This window comes from Durio zibethinus, chromosome 5 (assembly GCF_047325235.1).
Source record: "Durio zibethinus cultivar Kanyao isolate XHJ-2024 chromosome 5, ASM4732523v1, whole genome shotgun sequence".
NCBI lineage: Eukaryota > Viridiplantae > Streptophyta > Magnoliopsida > Malvales > Malvaceae > Durio > Durio zibethinus.
This window is the reverse complement of record NC_143166.1, coordinates 26,092,120-26,119,113: the sequence shown is the minus strand read 5'-3', so window position 1 is coordinate 26,119,113 and position 26,994 is coordinate 26,092,120. Positions and strand designations below refer to the sequence as shown.

The following is a 26,994-nucleotide window of genomic DNA, read 5'->3' as shown; positions in this document are numbered from 1 at the left end:
TTTAGGAAATTTTATTTCGTTAAGTCTTTTCACATAATTTCTTAATTCGCATTAATAAAAAGATTAATAAATAAAAAGTGTAATAATAAAATGGGATCTCAAATATAAATAGTCGCACCTAAGCTCTGCCTAGATATTGGAGAGTCAAGGTGGTCTCATTATATTTAAGAATCCAATTTCAAGTTTGCATTCCATCATTATACATAGCACCTATTAGCTTACATGCATTTATTTGTTATTGTTTGCACTTGTTTGCATTTTTTTGTCTTTAATTTCTACTTATTACCTGATAACACCATCATTTACTTTTTTGTATAAAATGTGTAATTTTAAAATAAAATAAAAAATAACATTCTAAAGGAAATAATTCTTAGTACTCTGCCTAGATGTTAGAGAGTCACTAACAATTATTTTCTATAAAGATTGTTATTTTATTTTAAGGATTGTTGTGTTAAATCTTAAGCGAAAATAATTATTTTAAATTCTGCCTAGATGTTGAAAAATTTTAAGATAATTGTTTAACTTAAAGATTTTCTCAATATTTCTAAATAAAATTTTAGCAAAAATTTTTTTTGAAGGGAATTAGTATTAAATTTCAAGTCAAAACCATTTTTAATTCAACGTCGAAAATAGCGTATAATTAAATGGTATTAATTTATGGGCATTGTGAGGGTGCTAATCTTTCTCCACATATAACCGACTCTCAGACCCAACTTGATTTTTCGTATATCAAAATTAATCTTTTTTATAAACTTTAAACTCATTTTTATAGTTTTATTAAAAAAATAAACTTTTAAGTAACCAATCATACCTTAACAAAAATTGATGACGACTTTTTTTTTATTTATCTTGATTTTAAAATACATTACGTCTAACGATCCCAAAATCATTACGACAATCTCCGATCAAGGTACAAGAAAGAGGTCAAAGCCCAAATCATCACATATTAAAACATTTAAAAAATAGTGTACATATTTACATTTTTCCCCTCCCAAAATCTTTCAATTTTTCCCACATCGGCGATCCTAGGTTCCATCCAGGTTTGTTCCTTTGCATTTGTAAGTTTGTGCAAGCCAGGATGAATAAATATAATAATTTTTTTGAAGATTATAATAAAATTTTTTTTTCATTCAATAGCATATTCTATTATTATTCTTGCATGAGGTGCTTGGCATTGTGATTTGTGAGATACATAGGGAAAGGTGAAAAAAAGTATCTATCGAATCAATTTCACGTTTTCCTGGAAGGTGTTTGGTTATTAAAACAGATTTTTTTTATATAAAAAATCAAAAGAATTCAAGGTAATTAATGTCCAATTTGTTCAACTCTTCAATCCCTTAAAATAATCAAGTTATATAGCATAGTCAAGGGGTTTGAAATCTTGGTTTTAACAACCTTAAAAATGACAAATGAAAATAAAATTCGAACATTTTGGTAATTATCAATACAGCTATAAAAGGACAATAGCATCTTAACATTTGACATCCCTCTCAACGTACCATAAACTTGTTTGAATATATACGTGCTTATTTGGTTGTTATCAAACACATGGAATTACACGGTAATTAGTTCTTATTTTTAAACAATAACGTATAAATATATATGCCTTTAATCTATTTTTATTCATTAATTTTTATCAATAAATAATTGATTCTATTGGCTAAGGTTCGTTTTTTTTATAAAGAAGTTTTAGATTTAAATCTTACAAGTAATCGTTTGTTAAGATTTAAGTCTTACAAGTAATGGTTTGTTAGGATTATCTCAAATACATGATTTATAGTAATTTATCTTAGACTGTCAAGTACGACATATATTATTTTGACTTGAGAGAGTAAACAACTTATTTACTTCAAATTTTATTTCTTACCAAAAAAATGCTTTATTAGCATTTTGTTTATATCATATATTTATTTAATTAATGTATCTTTAAATATAATTCAGAGATTGATAAGTTTAATATAAAGAAATAAAATTTGAATATGTTTGTAAACTTTATATTAAAATTCTATTCATTTGCGACCTTTTTTTTTTTTTTAAATCTTAAAAATTTTAATGAAAAATATGAAGTAAAAGAAAAATCAAAATAAAAAAGAATCATGCTATTTTTTTTTTAAAAAAAAAGATATGCATGTGATTAACTGTCCACATATTTTGAAATATTTTTTTCTCAAATTATTCTTAATTATATTATTTTCAAAAAAATAAAAAAAATTAATAAAACGAACAATTGATAAAACATTCAAAACCTTATTTACCTACAATAGGCCAAATCTCATTTTTAATGTTGAGATTCAATAGCCTTGAAAAATATGCAAATTCCTTTGTTCTTCTAAAAAAAAAAATAAATGTTGTCACTTTGTGAACCTGTAGATAGCTTTCATTTAATGATAGCTTACATTAACTTGAGATTTTTTTTTAAATCTTTTTCGGATGAATTCAAGAATATATTTTCAGACGCCTTCAGAAAACAAGGAACGCAGAGTACTCCATATAAATTTTGATTTAAATCACATCATCCTACTTTGCATTGAAAACGTAATTAATTAGAGAGTTCACATTAAAGATTGGTAGATGTCAAAAAAAAAAAAAAAAAAGAAAGAAAATCTTGGATGTTTCTTCTGCAAAGTATCCTAGCATATTGAATATGTCCCTTTCAACAGTCTAATTAACTTACACCTGAAAATGAAAAATTCAACCCACCCTCTTAACCACAAATGCTCTTGACCGCTTCGTACAGACGACCTTTACTATGTTGTCCTAAACTTATATTTATTCCTTATAATACGTCTTTTTTTTTGGCCAGCTTGTAATACGTCTTCACTTTCCTGACCTATCTTCCTTTATGCTCAATATTGGTACCAAAAGAAAAAAAGAAAAAAAATATTCTAGATTTTCATCTTCTGTCAATATTCATACGAAATTTCCTGTTCGAGTTTTGCTATAGTTTCGTGCATTTATATATTTATGTTCAAAAAAGCTCCTTATGCATCTATATATAGTTAGGCCTAATGAAGTCCTCGACCCCAAGTCGAGGAAGAAATCATCAGCCTAGCCTCATGTCAAATTTGGTTTGCCTTTTGTTTCGTCTTCTATGTTTCTCTCTTTGGTTTCTGCTCGGAGTCAAGTCAGAGAGTACTAGTGAAATAATGAAAAAATTTGCAGAAACGAAAACCTTGGTACATGTTGGAGTAATTCTTGATTTGAACTCACCAGTTGGTTCCGTGGCAAATGCATGCATTCCCATGGCAGTCTCCGACTTCTATGCTGCTCATCCGAGCTTCAGAACAAGATTGTTTCTACACCTAAGGGACTCCAATGATGTTCTTGGCGCTGCTTTTACAGGTTTCTTTTTCTTTTTAATAAAAAGCATTTAGTGTTACTGTTATTATTACTTCAAAGAAATGGCATCCAAAATTTGAACCCCAATACCTACAATCCCAACCCCTATTTCCAAACTACAACCTCTTACGATAAAAAAAAAAAAAAAAAAAGGCTCGAATCAATTAGTTAGGTTAGACCAATATGCTAAACTAGTTCGTTTAGCTACATTTTAGAAGTATAATAATAAACAATCTCGTTTCATTAGTTCCAGAGTGTTTGTGACAGTTCGGAAGAAATAAAATATTCTACAAAATTATTGATACATTTGTTCCAAATAGGGTAATATGAATAATTACTTCCATTGATCATCTATGTCCATCGAATTGCAGCTCTGGAGTTGATTGATAAGGAAGAAGTTAACGCAATTATTGGGCCCCAAAGATCAATGCAAGCAAGATTTGTGATAGATATTGGCGAGAAAGCTCAAGTTCCCATTATTTCTTTTTCAGCCACAAGTCCCACACTCTCCACAACCCAAAACGCTTTCTTTGTTCGGACAGCCCTAACTGATAGCACTCAGGCGAAAGCCATCGCGGCCATCGTTCAGGCATACAGATGGCACGAAATAACCCTCATATACGAAGACACAGAATATGGAAGCGGTTTAATGCCCTATCTGGGGGATGAATTTCAACAATTTGACATTCGAGTGACTTCCAGGTTTTCCATCTCCCCAAATTCTGGTGAATTGAGGATCTTAAAAATGCTCAACAAGGTAATGGTAATGCAGACAAGAGTGATTGTGGTACACATGACCTCTTCCTTAGGGTCTAAACTCTTTTCAGTTGCAAAAGAAGCAGGCATGATTAGTGAAGGATACGCATGGATTATCACTGATGGACAATCAAGTTTGTTGGATCCCATGGGAGCAGAGGTCATTCGATCAATGCAAGGTGTATTGGGTGTAAGGCCATACATACCCCATTCCAAACGCCTTGAAAATTTTCAAACGAAATGGAAAAGTGGGATTCACTCTAATTCTACCAAATTAAACATTTTTGGTTTATGGGCATATGATACTGTTTGGGCACTAGCAAAGGCTGTTGAAATGGTTAGACATAAGAGCTCTAGTGTTACAGGACAAAATTACGGCAGGAGTACAAGTCAGTTTCCTAATATAAAAGTTTCTAAAATAGGCCGAATGATCCGAAATAAATTCTTAAAAGCCAAATTTAAAGGCCTCAGCGGAGATTTCCTTTTGGTTGAAGGACAGTTGCAATCTTCTGCTTTTGAAATCATCAACGTGGTCGATAACGAGGAAAATGTTATTGGGTTTTGGACCCCTCAGAATGGATTGACTAGGGAACTAGGCCAACCTGAAAATGCAACATATTCAACGTCCATGTATGAACTTAAACCACCTACCTGGCCAGGAAACACAAAAGCTATGCCCAGAGGTTGGACAGCACCTGTTGATGGTAAGAAGTTGAGGATTGGAGTCCCAGTGAAACCTGGCTTTGAGGCATATTTGAAGGTGGAATGGGATCGTTACACCAATGAGCCCATCGTAACAGGGTTCTCTTATGATGTATTCCTGGAGGCATTAGCGGTTTTACCTTTTGCAGTTCCGCATAAGTGTATTCCTTTCCCCATTGGTTCCAGTCTAAGAGCAGGAACATATGATGAGCTTCTTCATCATGTCAAACTTCAGGTGCGTTTAGCCTAATCTGTGACCGTATCTCCATTATTTTTTTTTCTTTTTTGTTGGTATTTGAATGTGTTAGGGATTAAATCTGCATTATTAGAATTAAAAGGTCCATCGCTTTACCAACCCCACATGATAACATCTATCTCCTTTAATTAAAATGAAAAACCACAAATTTTTTAATTCCCATCCCTTTGAAATGTCAAAAGAATCTTAAGAAGAGAACAAATTTTCTTCAAATGGTTAATGTCATTAATGATCTCTAATCTATAGTTCAATGTTCAATGTTCAATGTTCAATATGGTACCTAAAATTTAAATATTTTTAATATAGTACTTGAACTATAAATTTGTTAATTAATATACTACATAAAAGATTATTTATACGACATGTGTTATCATTTGAAGCTAATCACGCACGTTAAAAATAAGTACTATATTAATTAATAAATTTATAGTTTAGGTATCACATTATAATTTTTTAATATTCAAGTATCACATTGAATATTTTACTATAGTTTAAAGATCATTTATGATATTAATCCTTTTTCAAAGTATTTCCATTTATTTTAGTACTAATAACTTATTCTTTGTGACCATGTAGAAATATGATGCTGCAGTGGGAGATATAACAATTTTGGCAAATCGGTCTCAAAATGTAGATTTTACATTGCCTTACCTGGAGTCACATGTGTCCATGGTTGTGAAAATAAAAGATGATCAGAGAAAGAATATGTGGATATTCCTGAAGCCGCTTAGTTGGGATCTTTGGTTAACATCAGGGGTAGCGTTCATATTCACCGGTTTAGTAGTATGGGTTTTGGAACACCGTATAAACAACGACTTCAGAGGTTCCCCCAGGCAACAAGTAGGAACAGTTTTTTGGTTTTCCTTTTCAATTCTGGTGTTTGCTCATAGTAAGTAAAGTTTCTTTAATCTAATTATAAATAAATTTAAGTTTCTTTTTTATCAAGCAAAATCATTGGTCTTGACCACATACTTGAATGCCTTGACTGGTTTCAGGGGAAAGGATCATAAACAATTTGTCAAGATTTGTGCTGATTATATGGATTTTTGTGGTACTCATCCTCACCCAAAGTTACACCGCAAGCTTAGCCTCGATGTTAACAGTGCAACGTTTGCGACCAACAGTCGTAGATGTCGATGAGCTAAAAAAGAATGGTGATTTCATAGGATACGAAACCGGTTCTTTCGTGAAAGACTTTTTGGTAAAACAATTGTACTTCGACGAGTCTAAGTTAAGGAATTATGGCACTGCAGAGGAGTTTGACAAAGCATTATCAACGGGAACCCAAAATGGTGGTGTTGGTGCAATTTTTGGTGCACAACATTGCGTTGAGCTTTTTCTTGCCAAGTATTGCGACAAATATATGATAGCAGGACCAACATACAAAACCGATGGACTTGGTTTCGTAAGTCTTTTTCAATCCTACTCTTAAAATGTGATTGCAATTGTTAATTATATTTTATTTCATTTAACAAAGAAAAACTTGATTTTTCTTGCTTAGGCTTTCCCACAAGGGTCACCTTTAGTCGCCTATATATCCAGAGCAATCTTAACCGTGACTGAAAATAAAACGAAAATGGATGCAATGGAGAAAAAATATTTTTCACAACGAAGTGCTTGTGAATTAGATCAACAAGCAACGATTTCTTCTGATAGTCTTAGCTTGTACAGCTTCGGGGGTTTGTTCATCATTACAGCAATTGTTTCTGTGTGTTCACTAATCATTTACTTGTCTGAATTTCTACAATCTCATTGGACCACAGTACACACTACACGTCAAGACAGCTCAATTTGGTCAAAAATTAATGAATTGGTAAAGCGTTTTGATCACCAATCTCCATATCTCGTGCCCATGAGAGATGTTAATGCAGCTAATATTTCACAAAGTGTTGAAGTTTTGGCTGATGCTGAAAGTATTTCAAGTAGCTCAAAGGCTTCAAATGAAGGTGTAGATAATGTTGTTTCTGACAATATTACTGAGAGTAGCTCAAATGAAAGTGTAGATAATGTTGTCGTTGAGAATATTACTAGGAGTAGCTCAAATATATGATGTAAATACAACTATTATTTCGTAATTAAGAGGAAAAAAAATTAATTTATTAAATTCTTAATTTATAGTCACCGATCAAACCAAGGGAAGGAATTTCAAATTAACAATACATGGTTTAGGCTAGGTTGTTAATTTTATAGTAATACTTTCTCTTTACTTCCTCAATTTTTTTTACAAAATAAAAGCAATTAGCGACACTATTAAGTACTAAGTAACATTTCTTCTAAATGGAAAGTGTAAAAGATATAATCATAATGTTTAATTAAAAATGAGCAAATGATGTAACATTACCCTGATTCAAATCCAAAAATAAATTCCTTGTAAAGATAAAATCATGAAGTCAAAATTTTAATTTTTTAACTTATGAGATGATGGATGATAAACCATAATGAGCTAATCATGGGATATGGTTGTATGTGCTAACTACTATAAAAAGCAAACAAAAAGTTAGATTTAGAACCCAAAAAAGCCCAAAAAACTATTTAAGAAAAAAAGAATTAAAAGATGAAAGGCAACTATCTTTAGAGACAAAATCTATGTGAGGTAAAAATACATGTCGCAAAAGGATGGAATACATTAAGCTCTCTTGAGCTCTCTTCTATGGTGCCATTTAAAGCTCCAGCATCAGATGATCAACAGACAGGATTTTATCATGTCAATTGAAATGTGGTTAAAATAACAAAATAACATACTTTAGACCAATCAGTTTGTGTAATGTTATAGTTAAGTTGATTTCAAGATTATTTTTAGTTTGCTTAGACCATATAAAAATTATGGTTCAAGAAACGGTGCATTCTTTTGGTTGGAAGCAAGGCAAGTTTTGTGGACTCATTATAGACTTTTTCCTGTGAGTATTGATGGAGTGGAACTACCTTCCACATTAATTTCACTTATTATGTTCTACGTTACATCCGTAAAATTAAATATCATGTGGATTGGAAAGATGACTTCCTACTTCAAACCTACAAGAAAACTTCAACAGCGAAATCCTTTTTCTCCCTATTTGTTTCTTCTATGCCTTTAAATTTTATCTAATTTCATTGAATTGATACTTGTAGACGGAAGCTAATTAGATTGTCTCGAAGAGGTCCTACACTATCTCATGTTTCCTTTGCATATGATCATATTAAAGTTATGTATGGTGCCGAAGGCAATAAGATGGATAAATTTTTCAAATTTCGGATAAAATTGTTTTTTACTTTCAGAACTTATTAACATTGTAAGCCATAGGTTTCATGCTGTTCAAAGGAGAGGAGGAAAGAGTTAAAGGCTGTTCAAATTTCTATCTTCTCTCATGTCCTTACTGTTAAATTGGTTGAGTACTTGAGTTGGTGAGATTTCTTTCTTCTAAGCCTCATGATTTTCTTTTAGTAGAAAAGAGCTATTTTAGGCAGAAATCTTAGGCGGATGGATTCGAAAAGATGACCAGACGATAAGTTTCTTTAACAAAATGGTTGCTGTAAAACAAAGTAGAAATTCTATTAAAGTTGTGTATGGTGCCAAAGGCAATAAGTGGGGTAAATTTTCCAAATTTTGGAAAAAGTTGTTTTTTTCTTTCTGAAACTTATTAACATTGTAAACCATAGGTTTCATGTTGTTCAAAGGAGCTTATGGCTTGATATACTTCAAGTTATCATATTTGCAAAATCTCGAGAGGGTTTTTTTCGAACCTATAACTAAAGGAATTAGAACCTATAAGTTTACCTTTAATAGTGATAAAACACCTGGTTCATATGGTTTCTCTACTCATTTTTCAAGTCAGCATAATCTGTTGTGTGGTAAAAGGTGAATGGTGTTCTATTTTATTTCTTCCACATAGGGAATATTATTTTATATGAGTGTGTACCAACTAGGGCACTTGTAATTAAAGCAATAAAATTTGATTTAACTGGTATATGTAGGTTTTTTTACCTTCTTTAATCCGAGATTGGTTTGAATATTTTATTTAATGTAAGTGTTTCATATGGATTGACTCTATCCTTTTGTTTTTGTACTTGGATGATTTCACTAGTCTAATCTACTTTTTTATGGTATTGTATTTTATTGCAACCACTCTCTTTTAGATCGATTTTTTTCATTTCATTTAAGTTTTTTCACTCTCATTAATTTGGTTATAAATATATCCCTTTTCCTTTGCACTCTTTCTTCCACTCAATCAACTACAGTATTCAAAATTTAGTAATTACCACACGCTTTGAACCTGCTTGTTGCATTTTGATGCAATATTCACCTTGCAATGTTTGATTTATTTGTTCTTACTAAAATTATGTTGATTTTTTTTTCATCTTTACATATATAAAGACATGTTGATTGAATAATGTCGTGGATATGATTCACTCTTTCTTTTTTACCACATTCACACCACGACACCTCTAGCTATTCACTGTTTTTGTCACGTGCTAAAGATTCGCTTAGTTTCTATTTGATTATGATATTCTTATTTTCCATTGTCTAAATTATTGATAGAGAAAATATTTGGATTTCATTTCTTAGAAAAGGTTATTTAATTTTTTTTTGATTGACAATATTTTATACAGATTCCATGAGCTTTCTGAATTTGATGAAGCCAAAAAGAGTTGTCATAGATGTTTTGCTTGGCATAATGAGCGACAAAAGAATAACTCCATCGAATCGCATGGAGTAGGCTTAGGTCGCAAAGAAACATACACCCAATTGAAAGATATGATCTATGGTGTCATAAAGATTTTTCGTTCGAGGGGACTCGATCATTAGACTTAGTGAAAATTTTCAGAGTCACCACCAATCTTTTTATAGGGTGTGATTGGTTATCCAAAATATCATCTTTTAGTAAAAAAATTTTAAAATTAATTAAAACTTACTAAAAGAAGTTTAGGTCTACAAAATTAGGACTAGGTCCGGGAGTACGATTACGAGTGAGGAAGGTATCAATGTCAATCCCTGGGCGGGCGTGCCAGGCACATCAGGCGCACAAGCACGCGAGCCAAAAGTTGAGACCCGCACACCAGGCGCACTAGCGGGCATTTACACACAAGGCCTGAGAGACAAGCCTAGAACACCTTCACAGCCTACAGGCCAGCCTGCACGGCCAAGGCCTGGCCTGCACGATGCCCGCACCACTTCCAGAAGGGCCCAAGATGAGAGATATGCAAAGGGATATTTTAGAAGATCCCAAAATCAGCAAGAACCTCCTGACAGATTTGGTTGACCCTTAGAATCAAGAGATAGAATCTTGATTGATTGTAATCTTTGTAATTCCTTGATTTTAGCCTTGATCCTAGGGATTTAGCCATAAGTGAAGCTGAGAGCCTCAACTATAAATAGAGGGCTACTCCACCTTCATTTGTATACCATCAGACACTTCTGTTTCAGTGAATATAAAGCATATTCTAGCAATCTATATCTTGTTTTTCTATTTCTCTCAAACTTGCGCATTCAGCCCTTCCTATTTTTCTAGTGCCTGCACGCTGGTGTTTTAGGCTGACTTAGGCTACCAGGAGGTGATTCCAAGCCTAAGGCCACACGGATTCCGCGTCTAAGGTCAGAGCCCGTGACAATTGGTATCAGAGCAAGTTCAGTTGTACGTGTTTTTGTTATTCAGGTTAGATCATAGTCGAGGAGATGGCATCCCAGAGTGACGTTGCTAGTCAACAACCAGAGGTCTAGGAGCAAGGGCATGGAAGAGGCAAGAAGGCCAACTCGAGAGACATATAATCTACCATGAACAGTAGGCTGGCTAGGGTGGAAGTGAGCGTGGACGACATGCAAGAGAAGCTTGAGGATGTGTAGACTCACATTGAAGCACTAGACTCCATGAAGGATGAGCTCAGTGGTGAGTTGCAAGCTACTCTCAATAAGGCATAGACGTGATCACCCAAAAGAATGAGACCTTGAGGGTTGTGGTGAAGGCCTTAAGCAAGAGGATAGAGGAGCTCACCAGCGAGCTCATTGCTTGCAAGACTACCATTGGGAATGGCATGTTTGCTAAAGTGTCTAAGTCCAAGATGGATGTCCCCAAGCCTAAAGAATTCAAGGGAACTAGGGCGGCCAAAGAAGTAGACAACTACCTATGGGGTATGGTGCAGAGGCCATGGGCATGTAGGATAAGGCAATAAAGGTAAGCACCGCTGCTATGTATCTCACTAATGTAGCCTTATTGTGGTGGAGGCGCAGGTGTGATGATGTTAGGCATGGGAGTGCCAATATTGGAACCTGGGCAGAGTTTCAAAAAGAGTTCAGGGAGTAATTTTACCTTGAGTATACCGATGATAAGGCATGGGCAAAGTTACGCAGGCTGAGCCAGCAATGGGATATAAGGGAGTATGTCCAAAGATTCTTTGAACTTATGCTATAGATTTCGGATCTAGGCGAGAAGGATGCCTTATTTGCTTTCATGGATGGGCTGAAGCCGTGGGTGAAGCATAAGCTACAACGGAAGGGAGTTCATGACTTGGCTAAAGCCATTACTACTATTAAGTCTTTGATAGAGTTTAAGCCTCTGAACAAGTTCGAGTCTTCCAAGCCCTTGAACAAGTTCGAGTCTTCCAAGCCCAAGGGTAAGGGTAAGGACAAAAGGGATCGAAAAAAGCAATCCAAGGGGAAGGACTGTGACCAGGAGTCCAAGGATGGCAAGAGGAAGCCGCCAGCAGGCAAGTGGAAAGCAAAAAGGGACTGAGAGCCACTAGCATGCTACCTATGTGGAGGGAGCCACATAGCGTACAATTACCTACAGAAGAGCAAGCTGGCTATTGTAGACAAGAAGTCTGACGAGGAGCCAGAGTCAGGGACAGCAAAGCTTAGGTCATTAATGCTCAATGTTGTCTAAAGCAAGGGGAGTTACAAGCCAAAAGGCTTGATATTTGTAGATCTGATGGTTACGAGTTAAAAGGTGAGTGCACTAGTGGACACAAGTGCCTCACATATTTTTATTTCAGGTGATAGAGCCCAAAAGCTCAGACTAAAGGTGCAGAAAGGGACTGGTACCATTAAAACGATGAACTCCAAGGAAGTTTTAGCCATTGGAGTAACGCGGGGAATGAAGTTGCAACTTGGAGACTGGAAAGGCAAAGAGACCATAAAGGTAATACCCCTGATGACTATGAGTTTATGATTGGGTTGGATTTCCTTATTCAAATTAATTCCTTCTTTGTGCCTTTTGCCAATTGTATTTACATCTTGGATGCACGGTGCCAATGCCTAGTACCATTGAGGAGAGGGTCTGGAGTTGGGTCGCAAGTGGTGTCAGCCATCCAATTTGCCAAGGCAGTAAGCAAAGAAGAACACACCTTCTTGGCAGCCCTGAAGTACGAGGAGCCAAGGGAAAAAGAGACCAAGTCACCCTTGAAAGTGCTAAAGGTGTTGAAGACCTTTAGTGATGTGATGCTCGCAAAGCTACCTAGCCAGCTACCACCTAAAAGGTAGGTGGATCATAAGATCAAGCTGGTGTCTGAAGCCAAGCCACCAGCTAGAGCCTCTTATCGAAAGTCCTCACCAGAGTTGGAAGGACATCCAATCATGTTCGAAAGCAGAAAGCTGAACGAGATTGAACGTAAGTACACGATCCAAGAGAAAGAGATGACTGCAGTGGTGCACTACTTGCGCACTTGGTGCCATTACTTGTTAGGGTCGAGGTTCATGGTTAGGACGGACAATGTGGCGACCAGCTACTTCCAGACGTAGAAGAAACTATCCACCAAGCAAGTAAGATGACAAGATTTTCTTACGAAATTTGATTTCCATATGAAGTACAAGCCAGGATGGGGGAACCTGATGGCAAACCCCTTAAGCAGGAAAGCTAACCATGCTGCCATTAGCGAACTAGAAGGGTCACTAGTGCCGTGCATCAAGAAGGGACTTACGCATGATCCTACAGCCAAGGCTCTTATGGAATACGCCTAGCAAGGTAAGACTAGGCGGTTTTAGGTGCAGGATGGTTTGTTGTACACCAGGGGCAATAGACTATTTGTGCCACAGCATGGGAAGCTCCGCAAGAAAGTTTTATAAAAGTGCTATAATTCAAGGTGGGCTGGACACCCAAGAATGAGTCGTACCTTAGTGTTGTTAAAGGACTGGTACTACTGATCGCACATGAGGGACAATATAGAGGCCTATGTGAAGACTTATCTTGTGTGCCAACAGGACAAGGTGGAGCTCAAGAAATCAGACGATCTTTTGGAGCCATTGCCAGTGCCAGAACGACCATGAAAGAGTGTTTCTCTGGACTTTATAGTCGGTCTACCTAAGGTAGAGGGGTTTGGAAGCATCATGGTAGTGGTGGATAGGTTTTCTAAGTATGGAATCTTCATTCCAACAACTAAGAAGTGCCCAGCCGAAGAGGTAGCTCAATTGTTCTTGAAGAACATGGTTAAGTACTAGGGAGTGTCGAGTACTATTGTTAGTGATCGGGACAGGCATTTCACGGGCAGGTTTTGGATTGAGTTGTTCAAGCTGTTGGGATCAGACTTGAACTTTTCCACCAACATGCATCAGTAGATCGATAGGCAAACTGAGCATGTGAATGGACTATTAGAGGTCTACCTCAGGCACTATATGGGTGCCACATAAAGGGACTGGCCAAAGCTGCTAGATGTTGCACAGTTTTCCTACAACTTGTGAAAGAGCGAAGCAACAAACCAAAGCCCATTTGAGGTTGTGATAGGTCAACAACCACTAACACCCGGTTCGATTACTATAGGTTATACAAGGTCGAATCCAGCAGCGTACAAGTTTGCCAAGGCTTGGCAAGAGTAAACTGACTTGGCTAGAGTCTGTCTACATAAGGCAGCAAAGAGGTCGAAGAAGTGGGCAGACCAGAATAAACGAGACGTGCAGTTTTAAGTTGAAAACTTGGTATTGGTGAAGCTGCATCCCACTGTACGCCACAAGGGGCTACACAAAGGCTTAGTCCGAAGGTATGAGGGACCTTTCCAAGTAGTCAAGAGGGTAGGCAAGGTTGTCTACAAGTTGGATATGCCACACAAGCTGAGGGTACACCTAATGTTCTATATAAGCATGCTCAAGCCATTTCATGAAGATGAGAGAGATCTAAGACGGACAAAGTCAAAGCGTGCGCCATTGGGAGCAAGGGTCTCATATGAGAAGGAGGTCTATAGCATCATAGCTGATCAGAAGGTAAGACAAAAAAACTACCAACCAAGATAAGAGTACTTGGTGCGCTGGAAGGGACTTTTAAATAGTGAGACGAGTTGGGAACCGGTAGAGGACTTATGGCAGTTTGGGGACCAGATTAGATAGTACCATGTAGAAGACGCAACGAGGACGTTACGCAATCAGGTGGGAGAGAATGTCACTCCCTAGACGGGTGTGCCAGGCACATCAGGCGCACAAGCACACGAGCCAGAGGTTCAGGCCCGCACACCAAACGTATTGGTGGGTATTTGCACGCAAGGCTTAGGAGACAAGCCTAGAACGCCTGCACAGCCTACAGGCCAGCCCACACGGCCAAGGCCTGGCCTGCATAATGCCCGCACCACTTCTAGAAGGGCCCAAGATGAAAGATACGCAAGGGGATCTTCTGAAAGATCCTCGGATCAACAGGAACCTCCTGGCAGATCTGGTTGACCCTTAGAATCAGGAGATAGAATCCCGATTGATTGTAATATTTGTAATTCCTTGATTTTAGCCTTGATCCTAGGGATTTAGCCCTAAGTGTAGCTGGGAGCCTCAACTATAAATAGAGGGCTGCTCCACCCTCATTTGTACACAATCAGACACTTCTGTTTTAGTGAATACAAAGCATATTCTAGCAATCTATCTTGTTTTCTTGTTTCTCTCAAACTTGCAGATTCAGCCCTTCCCATTGTTCTAGTGCCCGCACACTGGTGTTTTAGGCTGACTTAGGCTACCAGGAGGTGATTCCAAGCCTAAGGCCGCACGGATTCTGAGTCTAAAGTCGAAGCCCATGACATTACCACCCTCACGTTGCCCGTTCGAATAACAGTACCATTTAAACATGCATAATCTTATAATTTTATAACGGGGTCTTTTTTATTTAAGTTTAATTTCCTAAAATTTAATTTTAAAACATTTTTTTCTATTTCAAAATTAACATTATTATTATTATTTCGTATTCTATAAATTCTCCAATGTTTTGGTGGAATTTATAGAAAATCACAATTTAGAAAATATTTTGAGAAAATTGACCATTTATAAAATTCTCGAAATTTTGTCGTAAGATATTTTATTTATTTGTTAAAAAAAAATTTTAAGAACATCCCGACTTTTTGGTGAGTTTTCAAAATTTTAAACAAATTTTAAGATTATCTCGACTCTTCGATAGAATCTAAATATTATGGTTATTTTAAAATTTTGTATTATTTATTCTTTAATTTTTTTTAAAAGAAAAAATTTAGATTATCCCAACTCATCGGTGAAATTTAAATATTAATATCTTGTTTTTATTGAAGAAAATCGAACTCTTTCAATTTTCTATATTTTTTAAATATTCAAAATATCAATTATTATTAATTTCATTTTTTATTATTTTTTATTATTGTTTTACATCTATAAATCAATCTTTATTTTAGTAAAAATAATTTTGGATTATCCAAACTCTATGGTAAAATTCGAAAAATTATTTTTACTTACAATAATTAAAAAAAATTAAACTCTTTTAGCTTTCTTTAAAAATTACATTTAAAAGATTCATTTAAACAATTTATTTTTTTTTATTTTTTATTTTTTATAATTTTTTATTTTTTAACAAAAATTATTTTTTAAAATTATCTCAACATTTTGGTGAAATTTAAATAATATTTTTGCTTGTAATATAATTTATTTTCTTTAAACAGCTATTATTTTTAAATTTTTTTATTTGTATTTTTTTATGTCTTTATTTTATTTCAGTTTCATTTTTATTCTATTTATTTATTTTTTTTTAAATTATTACCAGTAGTAATATAAAATAACAATAACAATAATAATAATAACATCATAAAAAAAATAACATAAAAAATCAAAATCAAAATCAAAACAAAAAATAAAAAGAAAAGGAAAAGCCTACAAAACGGGTCGGGTCGGCGCGCAAATCCTGCGTGGGTCGAGTTCGGTCTAGACGTCCAAAACGACGTCGTTTTGAAGGGCCTATAAAAGACTTGTTTCTAGTTTTTTTTTTTTTTATTTTCTCTTTTCCCCTTTCTCTCTCTACCTAGAGCTTCTCTCTCTAAAAAACCCAACCCCTATGTCGACCACTGTGGAGCCCAATTTTCGATCGGTTGCTACCATGCACCGATGGCTGAAAACTTCAATGGTGTCAAAAAATTCAAAGATCCCTAGATTCGAATAGTCGAAAAATTAAACAATCACAGGAAAATTCAAACTTTTCTAGATTTCAGAGTCGAAAAATTAACCGATGCCGAAAATTCAACCGTCGTCAAAAAATTCAAACTTTTCTAGTTTTTGACAACCCAAAAAATTTTTCAAAAATTCTCAAAAATTCCCCCAATTATCTTTTTTGCTTTCTAAACATTTTTTCAAGCCCAGATTTTGCAAAAAAAAAAAAAATCTACAACTTCCTAGATCAAGAATTTCATTCTCAAAAAAAAATTTCTTTTTTGTGTTTGCTTTTTTTTTTTAATTGGGTGTTCCCTCTTTTTTTGTTCTCTGTGTCCTTCTATTTTTACAGAACTTAGCTCTATTTATAGAGCTTTTGGGATTCAAGGTCCCAGATCTTTTGGGATCTTTTTTTATGAAAAATTTGTGTCTATCCGGTGACTTTTGGTCACCGAATTTCAGGTTGCTAAGTTAGGCAGTGTCAGAAAAAAAATGTCACTTAGCAGCTTGATTTTAACTGCCAGAGTTGAAACTAAAAGATTTGTTTTTCGACTTTTTTTTCTTTTTTTTTAAAATTAATTAATTATTTAATAATATTAATATTAATATTAATAAAAAAATACAATAGTCAAAATTAGTGTCTACAGTTACCTCTCTTTGCTTGTTTATGTGAATCATGAAGAAAGCAAAGATAAAAAGACACCAATTTTATTTAAGTAAACACATACAAAAAATGAAACATTGAACATAATTTTTTTTTTTGAAAGAAAATTTGAAAATCTCCTTTTAACAAAGGCTATGACACTTTAAATTAAAAAAGCTCCTCCCACCAGAGGCAACAAATTTTAAATAAAAAAAGCTCCTCTCACCAAAGGTAAAAAAGTTTAAATTCAAAAAGCTTCTTTAACCAAATGCAACAAACTTTAAAATATTAAAAGTTCTTCTTACCAGAGGCAACAAACTTTAAATTCAAAAAGCTCCTGTAACCAGAAGCAACAAACTTTAAATGTTAAAAGGCTCTTTAAATGTTAAAAGGCTCTTCTTACCAAAGGTAATAAACTTTAAATGATAAAAGCTCCTTTAACCAAAGGCAACAAACTTTAAATTTCAAAGGCTCCTCTCACCAGAGGCAACAAACTTTAAATTCAAAAAGCTCCTTTAACCAAAGGTAACAAACTTTAAATGTTAAAAGGCTTCTCTCACTAAAGGCAACAAATTTTAGATGATAAAAGCTCCTTTAACCAAAGGCAACAAACTTTAAATTTCAAAGGCTTCTCTCACTAGAGGTAATAAACTTTAAATTCAAAAAGCTCATTTAACCAAAGGCAACAAACTTTAAATGTTAAAAGATCTTAAAGGACTTATAGATTATGCCATTTGGTCTTACAAATCATGCCTAATTTTGATAGAGTCCTCTGACCAAAAGCTCTTAAAATTAAAAACTCCTTTGACCAGAAGTAACAAACTTTAAATGTTAAAAAGCTCTACTCACCAGAGGCAACAAACTTTAAATGTTAAAAATCTGAGAGGCAATGGTATTCGAAAGATTTCTCTAAGCAGAGGGTTCACGTCTTTCCTACTTTTAACTTTTTTTTATTGGTTTTGAATTGTCCTAGACCCATACATCTGTCATGTCACATGAATGCGTGAATGACATTTTCATGTTTTTTGCAATGCCATGCAATAAATGATGATCATGATGCAAATGCACTTATCATGCAAATGAAAATGCCATTTTTTTTCTCTTTTTTTTCGTTGTCATTTTCTTTTAATCTTTAAAATTTCTCAAAGTTTGTTTCCTTTCTTCTTCTCTTGAATCTTATACATTCCAGCAGTTGATTAAGTTCAGATAAAAAAGATTTCTCTTTATATCCTATATTCCATGTTAACCACTTTATGACTCATAGGCCACTCTTCTCATTAACTTTTGTTTCTTACTATTTTACTTATCATTTCAAGTCTCCTTCAAAATAATATGTATGTCTTTTATGGTCATTGTTATTCCTTCATCATCTTTTGAATTTCAAACAATTATAACACATTACACATTTTTTTTTTAATGAGAGGGACAAAAGAAAGGATAAACAAAGAGGTCTTTTTATTTCGATAAAAGGGAGAAGTATTTCATGCATTATCAAAAAGGATATAACAAGGACAATAAGTAATCACATAACAAATATTCAAATCATCATGAACCAATTCATCGTGGATTCTTTTTTGAAAACTCTTGATTGGTGCCTTCGACTTTTTGAAAATGCAGCAGACCAAATTAGCCCAAAACCAATGAGAACTTCTGGCATATATTAAGAATTGAGCCACTTCATTCATTATCCCCATTTTTTTTATCTAAGTTGCCCTTTCAAGTTTTCAACTCAGATATCTTTTCAACATATTTTGCTTTTTGTGTTTTTTTAAGCATAATACTTTTTTACTGCATCGACATTGACTGAATTTGACAAATCATCTCCATCTATTCTTGCCAAGATCAGTGTCCCCCCAGAAAAAACTTTTTTCACCATATATGAGCCTTTTCAATTAGGAGTTTATTTTTTTCAAGGATCCTGTTAGTTAGGAAAAATCTTTTTCAATACTAAATTCTCTTTCTCAAAATTATCATGGGTGAACTTTCTTCTCATGAGCTCGCATCATTCTTCTTTGATACAATTGGCCATGGCAAAATGTAGCTAATCTCTTTTCTTCAATGAGATTCAATTGTTCATATCGAGCGTGAACCCACTCAACTTCTTCTAACTCAACTTCTATGAGAACCCATAAGGAAGGAATTTCAACTTTAATGGGCAATACTGCATCCATCTCATATACCAATGAAAATGGTGTAGCTCCTATAGATGTGCGAATTGAAGTTTGATAAGCATGTAATGCAAATGGTAGCTTTTCATGCCAATCTTTATACACATCTGTCATCTTTTCAATAATTCTTTTTATGTTTTTATTGGCCGCTTTAACTGCCTCATTCATCTTTGGACGATAAGGCACTGATTTATGGTGTTTGATTTTAAATTAAGCACAGACCTTAATCATCATTTTATTATTCAAATTAAGAGCATTATCCGAAATGATCCTTTCTGAAAGGTCATATCGACATATGATCTCTTTCTTGATGAACTTGCAAACCACCATTCTTGTCACATTGGCATATGAAGCTGCCTCTACCCACTTTGTGAAGTAATCAATTATCACTAAAATGAATCGATGTCCATTTGAGGCTTTTGGTGCAATGGGCCCTATCATATCCATTCCCACATAGAGAATGGCTAAGGTGTTGATATAACATGCAAGGACATTGAAGGAACTTGAATCTTATCTGTATAAATTTGACATTTATAGTATTTTCTAGCATAGTCAATGCAATCTTTTTCCATTGTCAATCAATAGTATCCTGCTCTCATTATTTGCTTAGTTATCATGTGACCGTTTGCATGAGTTTCACAAACACCTCTATGAATTTCTTCTAGTAATTTTTTGGCATCAGCAGTATTCACACATCTCAATAGTGTTTGGTCTTGACTTTTCTTATATAAAATTTTTTTAACTAAAAAGAAACCTATTGCCAACCTTTTCAACGTTCTCTTTTCATTCTCTGATATATACTTTGGGTACTATTGATATTTAACATATTGTAATATGTCAAAATACCATGATTTTCTATCAACTTCTTCATTAACATTTGAACAATGAGTAGGGATGGCATCGGGTCGGGTTCGGGGTGGGTTTTGCTCGCCCCAAACCCGACCCGACTTTATGCTTTAGCATACCCGAACCCGACCTTACCCGATTTTTTTATACCCGAACCCAACCCGACCCGATACTATGTAAACCGTACCCGACCTGAAATTAATAAAATATATTTTTTAAAATATAAAATATTATTTTTTAAATATAAATATTTAAAAATATCATTATATAAATATATATATATATAAATAATTAATTAATTAAAAAATAATTTTTTATATAATGTCGGGTCAGGTTGGGTCGGGTTTTAGGCATACCCGAACCTGACCCAACCTCGATTATTCCCTAACTATACCCGACTCAAAAATTGAAATTCAAAAAAAAAACCCGACCCTATGGGGTCAGGTCGGGCTGAAACCCGTCGGGGACGGGGTTCATTGCCGTCCCTAACAATGAGCTAGTTTCTCTCGCAAGCTCAATTTGATGGGTTAGATTTCAGCATTTTCATTTAATTTGAACATTGCTACCAATGTAGCCAATGCATTAGCCATTTGATTCTCTTCTCGAGGTAAATGATGAAACCAAATATTCTTAAATTTTTTGATCAATTTTGATATGTACTTTTGGTATAAAATCAATTTTGAGTCTCTGGTTTCCCATTCTCCTCGCAATTGGTATATGACTAAGGCAGAGTCTTCATAAACTTTTAAAGCATGGGCTTTTCTTTCAAGAGTAGCTTGAAGAGCCAAAACACATGCTTTATATTCTGCCACATTATTGGTGTAATCAAAATTTAGTTTCATAGTGATTGGGTAGTAGTATCTTTTTAGAGATATCAAAACTACTCCAATACCATGCCCCAAAGCAATTGATGCACCATCAAAATACATTTTCCATATATCTTCATTATGCTCTTCTTTATCTATATGCAGTATAGACATTAGGTCTTCATATGAAAAATCAAATGTCATAGGCACATAATCTTCATGAGCGCATTTTGCAAGAAATTCAGCAGTAGCACTTCTTTTGATTGCCTTTTGTGACACATATACAATGTCATATTTAGAAAGTAACACTTATTATCTTGCTATTCTTCCCGAAAATGAAAGCTTTTCAAAGATGTACTTGATTGGGTCTAATTTCGCAATGAGCCAAGTAGTATGATACAACATGTATTATCTGAGCTGACGAGCTATCCAAGCTAATTCACAACACATCTTTTCCAATAGTAAATACTTTGACTCGTAATCAGTAAGCTTTTTGCTCAGGTAATAAATGGCTTATTCTTTCTTTCCTATTTCATCATGTTACCCCAAAACATATCCCATCGATTTTTCATGCACTGTTAAATACAAGATAAAAGGTCTTCCAAAGACAGGCGGCATTAATACTGACAGGTTTGATAAGTATTCTTTAACTTTTTCAAATGCCATTTAACAATCTTCATCCCATTCTCCTAACCTGTGTTTTCAAAAAATCTTGAATATGGGATCACATTTGGCTATAAGTTGGGAAATGAAATGAGCAATATAATTCAATTTCCTTAAAAATCCCTTTACTTTTTTTTGTGTGCACGGAGGTGGTAGCCCTTGAATGGCACGTATCTTATCTGAATCTACCTCTATTCCTCTTTTACTGATAATAAATCTCAGTAATTTTCTTAAGGTTGCACCAAAAGTGCATTTGGCTGGATTAAGCTTGAGTTGAAACTTTCTTAATCTCTCAAATAGCTTTCTAAGATTAGTCACATGATTTTTTTTCACGAGATTTGGCAATCATGTCATCCATATACACCTCTATTTCTTTGTGCATCATATCATAGAATAGAGTTACCATGGCTATTTGATAAGTTACCCCAGTATTTTTCAAATCGAAGGACATGACTTTATAAAAAAAATTCCCCATAATGTTACAAAAATAGTCTTTTTCTTATTTTTTTTGTACCATCTTAATTTGATTATACCCTGAAAATCCATCCATGAATGAAAACAAAGAATGCCTAGTGGTATTATCCACTAAAGTGTCAATATGAGGCAATGAAAAATTATCTTTTGGACTTGTTCTATTTAAATCCTGATAATCAACACACATTCTCACTTTACCATCTTTCTTGGGTACTGTACTATATTTACCACCCATTCGGGATATTTGGCCACTTCTAAGAATCCCACATCAAATTGCTTTTTCACTTCTTCTTTTACTTTCAACAACATTTTAGGTTTCATCCTTCTCAGCTTCTGTTTAATTGATTTGCACTCAGGCTTCAACGGTAGCTTATGCACTATAATTTTAGTATCTAGCCCCGGTATATCTTGATATAATCAAGCAAATACGTCTACATATTCATATAGTAACTTTATCAACTCTTGCTTTATTGGTGATGACAACTCTTGCTTTATTGGTGATGACATTGAAGTACCAATCTTAACCTCTTTTTTAGTTTCTTCATCCCTCAAATTAACAACTTCAATGGCTTCTTGATGAGGCATGATTTGCTTCTCTTCTTATTGTATGATCTTCTGGGGATATTGTATGATCTTCCACATTCTCTTTATCATTGAGTTTACTAATATAAATAGAATTTTTAAAATCAAATCTTTGAATATTGTCATGATGATCTTTATATTCATTATTCAGATACCTGAAAATAAGTGAAATGGACAAAATGTAGAAAGATGTATAGTAATGCAAGGAATTGAAATGAAAGAGGCAAAAGAAATGGACAAATGTGATACACTTGTCATTTATTCAATTAAAAATGAGGAAACAAACACACATAAGACATTTATTTAGATTTGGTTTAACACATTACTTTAGAGAAAATTTAAAAACAATAGGTATCTCATTAATATGCCAATTTTTTAGTTTTGCACCAGGAGGAATAAAATAAGCCCATGGACAACTTGGATCTTCATTCTTTTTTTTTTCACCCACCATTTGTATAAAAAATTTAGCGAAAATATCTTCCAACGATGGTGTGAACTCTTTTTCTATGTTGCCTGCTACATCTAGATAGATATAACCTGCAGAGATGAAAATCTCATAAAGGGGAGAAAAAGATAGGCGTTCAGTTTCTACTTTTTACCCCAAAAAATGAGCCAACCTTTTTTCTCTTTTTTTTTTTATGAACTTCATTCTTCCTTTTCGGGTTGGCTTGTATCCTAGCCCAAACCTATCATCTTTCTTAGGCATCATCCATGGTCATTGTATCCCTTATAAGTCAGCCCACACTTGTTGTCCTTTCCCTATCACTTCTTTAAGTGCCATCTTGAAAGCTTTGGATAGACATGGAATAGGCACTTTTGATCTTTCACCCACATAGGTTGCATTAACGAATTCAAAGGATCTAAAAGAACATTCTGAAGCTTCCTTAGCTGCCTTAACATATAATGCGGTAGAGGGTTTAGTCACCAACAAATCTTTTTCACCAACAACAATGATCACCTTTTCATCAATTATGAATTTTACCTTCTGATACAGAGTGGAAGAAACAGCTCCTGTCATGTGAATCCACAGTCTTTCCAAAAGATAGCTATAGAAAAGAGCGATATCCATGACTTAAAAGACTATATCAAAAGTGCATGGTCTAATTTGGATTAGTAGCTCAATGTTGTCTATCACTTCGCGACAAGTCCTATCAAAAGCCCTCACTATCATATGACTTGTCTTCATGTAAGACATGTCAACTGGCAATCTAGACAGTGTAGTCATAGGCATGACATTCAAAGAAGATCCATTATCAATGAGCACTTTTACCAGTTTATGATCCTTGTATCTTGTGGAGATATGTAAGGCCTTAGCATCACCTCTACCACCAGGTGGAATTTCATCATCACTAAATGATATATAATTTCTCACTGTGATATTTTTTACTATGCGATCAAGTTTCTCCACAGCTATATTATGAGCTACATAAGCCTCGTTAAGTACTTTGAGCAAAGCATTTCTATGAGGCTCAGAATTTAACAATAACAAGAGCATAGAAATCTGAGCTGGTAAGTGATTTAATTGTTTCACCACACTATATTCACTGTGCTTAATATGCTTCAAAAACTTAGAAGCCTCTTTTTTTGTAATCGAATTTTTACATTCTCGATCTAAAACTACAACTGGGTGATTCTTTTGATCGTTAGATGATTTATCTTTTTTTTTTAAGCTCGTTTCCCTTTTTTTTTACTTTTTTTTTATGCTCTCTCAAGTGCTTCTAGGGGTATAGCACCGCCCACTTCGAGTTATGCCCCCAACATCAATTATAGTTGTTATACTTACATCACGTGAGCCATATTGAAGAGAACTATTATCCAAACCTTGTGATATGATATTACAATCATATTTCTAAGGGACTGCCTTATCTGATTTATACGGGAATGGGCTAGGGACCTCAATTATCACCTTTGGCATAGTTGTACAAACTAGTTTGCCAATTTTAGCACTTAATTTTTTATCATAAAATATTGTGACAGGCTCAAAATTCATATGAACTAGCTTATTAACCTTAACACTCGATTTCTCTTCATAAAAGATGGTAACATGCTCCAAAATTCATTTGGTAAGGCTTATTTTTGGATGAGTCTTCCGTCACAACATTTACTGAACTTTTTTTTATGTTTTTCATAAAATTCAACCAAGAAAGAATCCATCATTCTCTACAACTCCTGTCGAAATGTTTTACAATCTTGAAGCAAATGACCAACCACCTCCATGTGGAATTCACAAGTGTTATTTGAATTATACGAGAAATTTTAATCATTTGAGTTTTTAGGTATGGGATGAATCATATTTGCTTTCACAAAGGTAGCAAATATTTCATCCATAGGGGTTTTGATCTCACTTACTTCTCTTTTAATATTCTGAGTTGTCTCATTATTTAAAGCATTTATTGATCCTCCACCATGATTAGGTAACAGATTAGCCTCTACACTCGGTTTCACCTTAGTTGTGAAATTTAAAATTTCGTTATCAATCAAGCTTTACACCTTACATTTGAAAGCCATACAATTTTCTAGGGAGTGGCCCTGAATTCGATAATGATAATCGTAAGAAGCTTCAGGATCATATCCGAACACCATTTCGAATATAGAGGTTTCAAAGGCTCTACGGGTTGTTAAGCCACCAAATGTTTCTGAAATAATTGAGGGAACAATTTCATGTATGTCATAGGAATTGAATCAAATCGTTGTTGCTCTCAATTATTTTGAGGTTCCTTTCAATTAAAATTTATGATATTTTTCTGAGGGAAAAGTCATGGTGAAGATGCTCGGAGGTGAACATTGGCTTGAAAAGTAGGTGTCTGGGTTTGCATTAGTTGGTAATGGTATGGGTTTTGGGAAATATTAGAAATGATTGGGTAAGAAGATTTGTATACAAGATATGAATGGTATGGGATAAAAGGTTTTGGTTTTGGTTTTTAAGTGGTGACAAGTTATACTTCTGCTTTTTTTTTCTTGGATAGTCTTCCTTTCTTTGATCTAGAAACATCACCTCCATCAATCTTTTCATTTTTAATGACATTTTCTATTATCTCTCCCATAATCACCATATCAACAAAGTTTTTCATAGCATGACTAATGAGCCTATCATAGTATGGTGCTCAAAGAGTATTGATGAACAGAATAGTTGTTTCTTTCTTAGTGAGGAGAGGTTGAACCTGAGCGACAACATCTCACCATCTTTGGGTATATTCTTTAAAATTTTCATTAGCTTTCTTTTCCATGTTTTGCAAAGACAGTCTATCTGGAGCCATGTCTGTGATATGCTTGTATTGAGTAATAAATTATTTGACCAGATCTTTCCATGAATGAATCGACTCCTATCTAATTGAATATACCATATGGCAACAAATCTAGTAAGACTATCTTGAAAACAATGGATAAGCAACTTATCATTATTTGTATACCCAGTCATTTTTTGATAGAACATAATGATATGAGCCTGAGGGCATTTGGTTCCATCATATTTTTTAAATTTTGGTACTTTAAAATTTGGTGGGATTACCAAATATGGAACCAAATTAAGTTCATTAGCATCAATTGTACCAAAAATATTTACACCTTCAATAACTCATAGCCTTTTTTCTAAGAAATCTAATTTTTACTGTGCCTTTGTATTTTCAGATTATTTGAGCATGCTTTTCTTTAGTTTTTCATGTTCTTTTAGGTCATCTAAATCTGGGGCCGTAATGGGTTCAACATGACTTACCCCAATATTTAAACCAACATGTCCTTGATTATATGTTTGAACCGTGAAGAGAGGTAAATTAAACTGAACGTGTGATTGCGTTTCAAATTGTGTCATTTGTGCATGCATTTAATGAGAGGTTTGAGCATAAGGTGAAGTAAACCTTAGTGGATACAACAAATCTTCCTTATCACTGGTATTTTCTTGGGCTTGAGGCTTTTTCGCAATAGTTACTTTTTCAGCAATCCTTCTTTTTTTTGTTATTTTCCTTATCATATCCATCATTGCAGCCATTTCTTTTCAAGTCTCTTCTTGAGTCCTAGTCATTTGTTCTATCAACTCTTATTAAGACCTAATCATTTGCTCTTGCATATCAAATTAAGCTTTTTTTATCCTTTTTATTCTAGATGCTTGCTCATTTTTCATGATTTTGACTTGTGAGTGAGTGTTGTAATGATGACGAGTGGTCTAATCTATGTTTTTTTATGGCCTAACTATCCTTGCACCCAATTAAGTTAAAAGAAACTCTTTGAGATTTGTTATTTTGAGGTTTTTTTCTTTTAATTCATTTTTTTAAAAATAAAACACACATATGGTGCATGAATGTATGAATGCAAATGATGTGCTTATTATATATCCAATATTTGCAAAAGATTTTAAGTTTGAACTTGAACCACCATATCATAACTTCACATTATCCTTACTAAATACTTCTTTCATTACAATATTAAAATTTTCAAAAGAAATG

At 34.2% G+C, this 26,994-nt stretch overlaps 2 protein-coding genes across 2 annotated transcripts; one reads left to right on the top strand and one right to left on the bottom strand.

Moving 5' to 3' along the window:
• Nucleotides 1-3,008: 3,008 nt before the first annotated feature.
• On the top strand, nucleotides 3,009-7,103 carry LOC111281594 (glutamate receptor 2.9-like). Its single transcript, XM_022869301.2, has 5 exons — nucleotides 3,009-3,342; nucleotides 3,711-5,032; nucleotides 5,630-5,942; nucleotides 6,049-6,458; nucleotides 6,555-7,103. The coding sequence occupies exons 1-5, from the start codon at nucleotides 3,009-3,011 to the stop codon at nucleotides 7,101-7,103; spliced, it is 2,928 nt and encodes a 975-aa protein (XP_022725036.2).
• Nucleotides 7,104-18,986: 11,883 nt separating this feature from the next.
• LOC149518868 (uncharacterized) lies at nucleotides 18,987-21,454 on the bottom strand. The gene is made up of 6 exons (XM_089760404.1): nucleotides 21,381-21,454; nucleotides 21,195-21,270; nucleotides 20,691-21,103; nucleotides 19,807-19,901; nucleotides 19,407-19,648; nucleotides 18,987-19,265 (listed from the first exon to the last, which is right to left on the bottom strand). The coding sequence occupies exons 1-6, from the start codon at nucleotides 21,452-21,454 to the stop codon at nucleotides 18,987-18,989; spliced, it is 1,179 nt and encodes a 392-aa protein (XP_089616530.1).
• Nucleotides 21,455-26,994: the final 5,540 nt, after the last annotated feature.

What these genes read in the sequence shown, in the direction of transcription:
- LOC111281594 (XM_022869301.2), top strand. Translation starts at nt 3,009, where the DNA reads ATGAAGTCCTCGACCCCAAGTCGAGGAAGAAATCATCAGCCTAGCCTC. An exon ending in TTCATCATGTCAAACTTCAG is followed by an intron (nt 5,033 to 5,629) that starts GTGCGTTTAGCC and finishes GTGACCATGTAG; the next exon opens with AAATATGATGCTGCAGTGGG. An exon ending in AATTCTGGTGTTTGCTCATA is followed by an intron (nt 5,943 to 6,048) that starts GTAAGTAAAGTT and finishes GACTGGTTTCAG; the next exon opens with GGGAAAGGATCATAAACAAT.
- LOC149518868 (XM_089760404.1), bottom strand. Translation starts at nt 21,454, where the DNA reads ATGCCGCCTGTCTTTGGAAGACCTTTTATCTTGTATTTAACAGTGCAT. An exon ending in GCGAAATTAGACCCAATCAA is followed by an intron (nt 21,104 to 21,194) that starts GTACATCTTTGA and finishes GTGTCACAAAAG; the next exon opens with GCAATCAAAAGAAGTGCTAC. An exon ending in AAATTGATTTTATACCAAAA is followed by an intron (nt 19,902 to 20,690) that starts GTACATATCAAA and finishes ATATAAGAAAAG; the next exon opens with TCAAGACCAAACACTATTGA.